Source organism: Mauremys reevesii, linkage group 13 (genome assembly GCF_016161935.1).
Source record: "Mauremys reevesii isolate NIE-2019 linkage group 13, ASM1616193v1, whole genome shotgun sequence".
NCBI classification, from domain to species: Eukaryota; Metazoa; Chordata; order Testudines; family Geoemydidae; genus Mauremys; species Mauremys reevesii.
The window spans coordinates 670,004-672,952 of record NC_052635.1 but is presented as its reverse complement, the minus strand read 5'-3'; the positions used below and the strand labels follow the sequence as shown (position 1 = coordinate 672,952).

The 2,949-nt window shown below is 45.1% G+C and overlaps 1 gene segment (V, D, J or C); it reads right to left on the bottom strand.

The window, feature by feature from the left end:
- Nucleotides 1–777: 777 nt before the first annotated feature.
- LOC120380696 lies at nucleotides 778–1,498 on the bottom strand. The segment is given in 2 exon segments: nucleotides 778–1,097; nucleotides 1,324–1,498. Coding segments are annotated over 2 exon segments (369 nt in total).
- Between the last annotated feature and the right edge of the window lie 1,451 nt (nucleotides 1,499–2,949).

The window sequence follows — 2,949 nt, the reverse complement described above, 5'->3', positions numbered from 1 at the left end:
TGCACTAGCGTGGGATGTTGGAGATCTGGGTTAAGTTACCTGTTCTACCACAGATTTCCCATTTTACATTGGACAAGTCATTTAGGGTCAGACTTTCCAAGACTTTTGGGCACCTAAAGATACAAACAGGTTCCTAGTTCGATTTTAAAAGGTGCCTAACACCCATTGACTCAGTCTCCCTTTTAAACATACTTTGCCACAATTACTTCAGTGTGAGGATCACAATGGCTAGGGGCAGGGTCTGCTTCTCCATGAGGGCTTATAATTTTCTTCCAGGGTTCTCTTCTTTGGGTCTCTTTCAAGCTTCATCCAAGCTGGGAGATATTTTAACTTTCTCACTCCTTTGGCACAGACAGTTTGCCAAAGTGGCTTTTCCAGCATTTCCCCTCCTTACCTGTTCCTTGCTTCTGGTAAGAGAGAAATCTGCTGACAACTCTTCTCTGTAAAACAGAGTGGCCTCCCCTGCCCCCAGTGAAGGGTTCTATTACTTAGTAGGAGGATGTGTAGAACCCTCCAGTCCATGGTGCCAGGTGCTGTACAAATACAAAACAAAAGAGTCCCTTCCCCCAAGATCTCACAATCTGAGTATAAGACAAGGACAACAGGAGGAGACAGACACAGGGGAGAGTGGGGCCCCATTGTACTAGGTCCCAGGCTATGCAACCTATTAATGCCACCTCTGCCTCAAAGAGTTTGAAGAGGAGAGAGAAAAGATACAGGGGACAATCTAATGTGAAGGAAGGGAGGGGTTTTGCACAGCTCTGGGATGAGGCTCTGTCACTGTGCCCTCTGCAGGGCGCAGTAATACACCGCTGTGTCCGCCAGCTCCAGGGCTGTGACAGTCACAACTGTAGAGGTATCATTAGCCTGGGGAGTAAATCTCTTCTTGGCAAACTCTGCAAAATCACGGACAGAGCTGTAGGCCTTGGCACCTATTCGGAGAACGTACTGTGGGCCTTGGTCAGGAAACTGTCGGTACCAGTAGAGATAGACATCAGAATAGCTGGTATTGTAAGAACAGCTGAGTGTCACATTGTCCCCTGCTCCTGCAGACGCTTCGGGTTTGTTGGACTGGATCGAGTCACCCAGCACAGCACCTGCAACAAGAAATATACCAGTTCTGTACAGTCAGAGTGTCCAACCTAAACACAGAGAGATAGACAGACAGACAGACAGCCAGACAAAGAGAAAAGGAAGAGTACTGCAGAGGAAAAGGCAGGCGGGGGGCGGGGGCGGATAGTTAAAAGCAATGGTTCCTATTTTAGGGAGAAACTATTTAGCAACGGGACGGGCTGCCTGAACAAAACCAAAAATCACAATCACCTGGGCACAGAGTAACGATAAAAACGCTCAGCATCAAACTCGTGCTCATGGTTTGAGCAAAGCGGATCCTGGTTTGAGAGTCACAAAGGGGCAGTGAAAACACAACAGTGAAGCAACAGAACCATTGGCTAAATGTGTGAAAATGACCCAGATTCCTCCCGGAAAAGTCGAGGGGGCGGGGCGAATCTGACCCCAACGCCCAAACCCAGAGGAAATGAGGGGAGGAGAGTGGTGTTTGCTTATGACTCCTCTGTGAAACCGTCTGCTACCTGGCTCTTCTACCCACTCGAGTTTTCAAGAAGTTTTGTTTGTAGCTGTGACTATGCAATGGATATAATGTTTAGGTATGAAATTGAATTCTTTGCCTCATCGGGAAATCAGAGGGACTTACTTGCATAAGAAGCTGGTTAAACAGAGAGCCTGACGGACAGAGAGAGCTGGCTGGCTGGATGCTGATTTCAGTGGAACTGAAACGCTTTAACGCATCTAAGAACCCGGCCAGAGTTGCGGTGTTGGGACAGAAATCAGAACCTCGCTCAATGTATTCTACAGCATGTTTCCAGCTTCGGGAAATCCTGTTACGATTTTCCAGGATTTGTGGCGTGATTTCTTTTATTTACAACAAATATTTTTATTTAAAGGTTGTAAATTAATGCATGTATTAACTAACATATATATAATTAAGATGATAACGCATCGGGCTTGGTTTGCACAGCATGGTGGATAAAACACTACACAGGGGTAGAAACGGAAAGATCCTCCCAGACATGGGAAGAGCAGAAGGAACTGAACTTGGCAGAGAAGGGTCGGGTAGAAAAACAGTCTCTGACACCCTCGGTGTGTGTGAGCACCTCGATCACTTCTTGTAACGCCGGAGATACAACTCTGCCCCAGTGTGGGACTCAGAGCACAGTAATACACGGCTTTGTCTTGGAGGGAAACAGCCCCAATCTTCAAGGGCACCGTCTTATTAGCGTCGAACAGAACTGTTGAGAATTTTCCAGAGATGAACGTGTTCTTCGCAGCAGGAGATTTATAGGCTGTCAGTATATGCTGGGGTGGTTGGTTCGGATACTGGCGGTACCAGAAGAGATTCGGGCTGTTAGAAATAGTGGTGAAATTACAGTGTAATAATACATCGTGTCCCTCTGAGACTGTCACCTCCAGAGGAGACTGAAACACAGAATCACCTTGAACAAAACCTGTAAAGGCAATAAAGAGTCATTAAAGAACTTTCCTTTTCCTTTCTACCATGTCTGTCATTTCAATAATATCTTATACAGAAACTGGTTTCCATTGTTAAATCAAGTATTGTGTTTTAAGAGGGCAAGGATTTCCTACTGATAATTTGGAAGAATTTTGTTGTGCTAGTTCAAATATTCTGTTTTTCTTAAATATTTGGTGTGCCCATAAGGAAGCTGGGTGCTTCACTCTCTTTAGGTCTTTTGAAATCCTGTAACAACAGGAATTCTGTAGGTCTTACGTTTTATAAAACCTTAACTACATATAAACTCAGTCAAACTAAACATTTCTCACCTGAGAAATCAAGCAGAAAACAGAGCTGTAGAGCCAAGCAGTAAAACATTTTGCAGCATAAGGTTATCTTCGATCCTTTTCTGGGAGTCT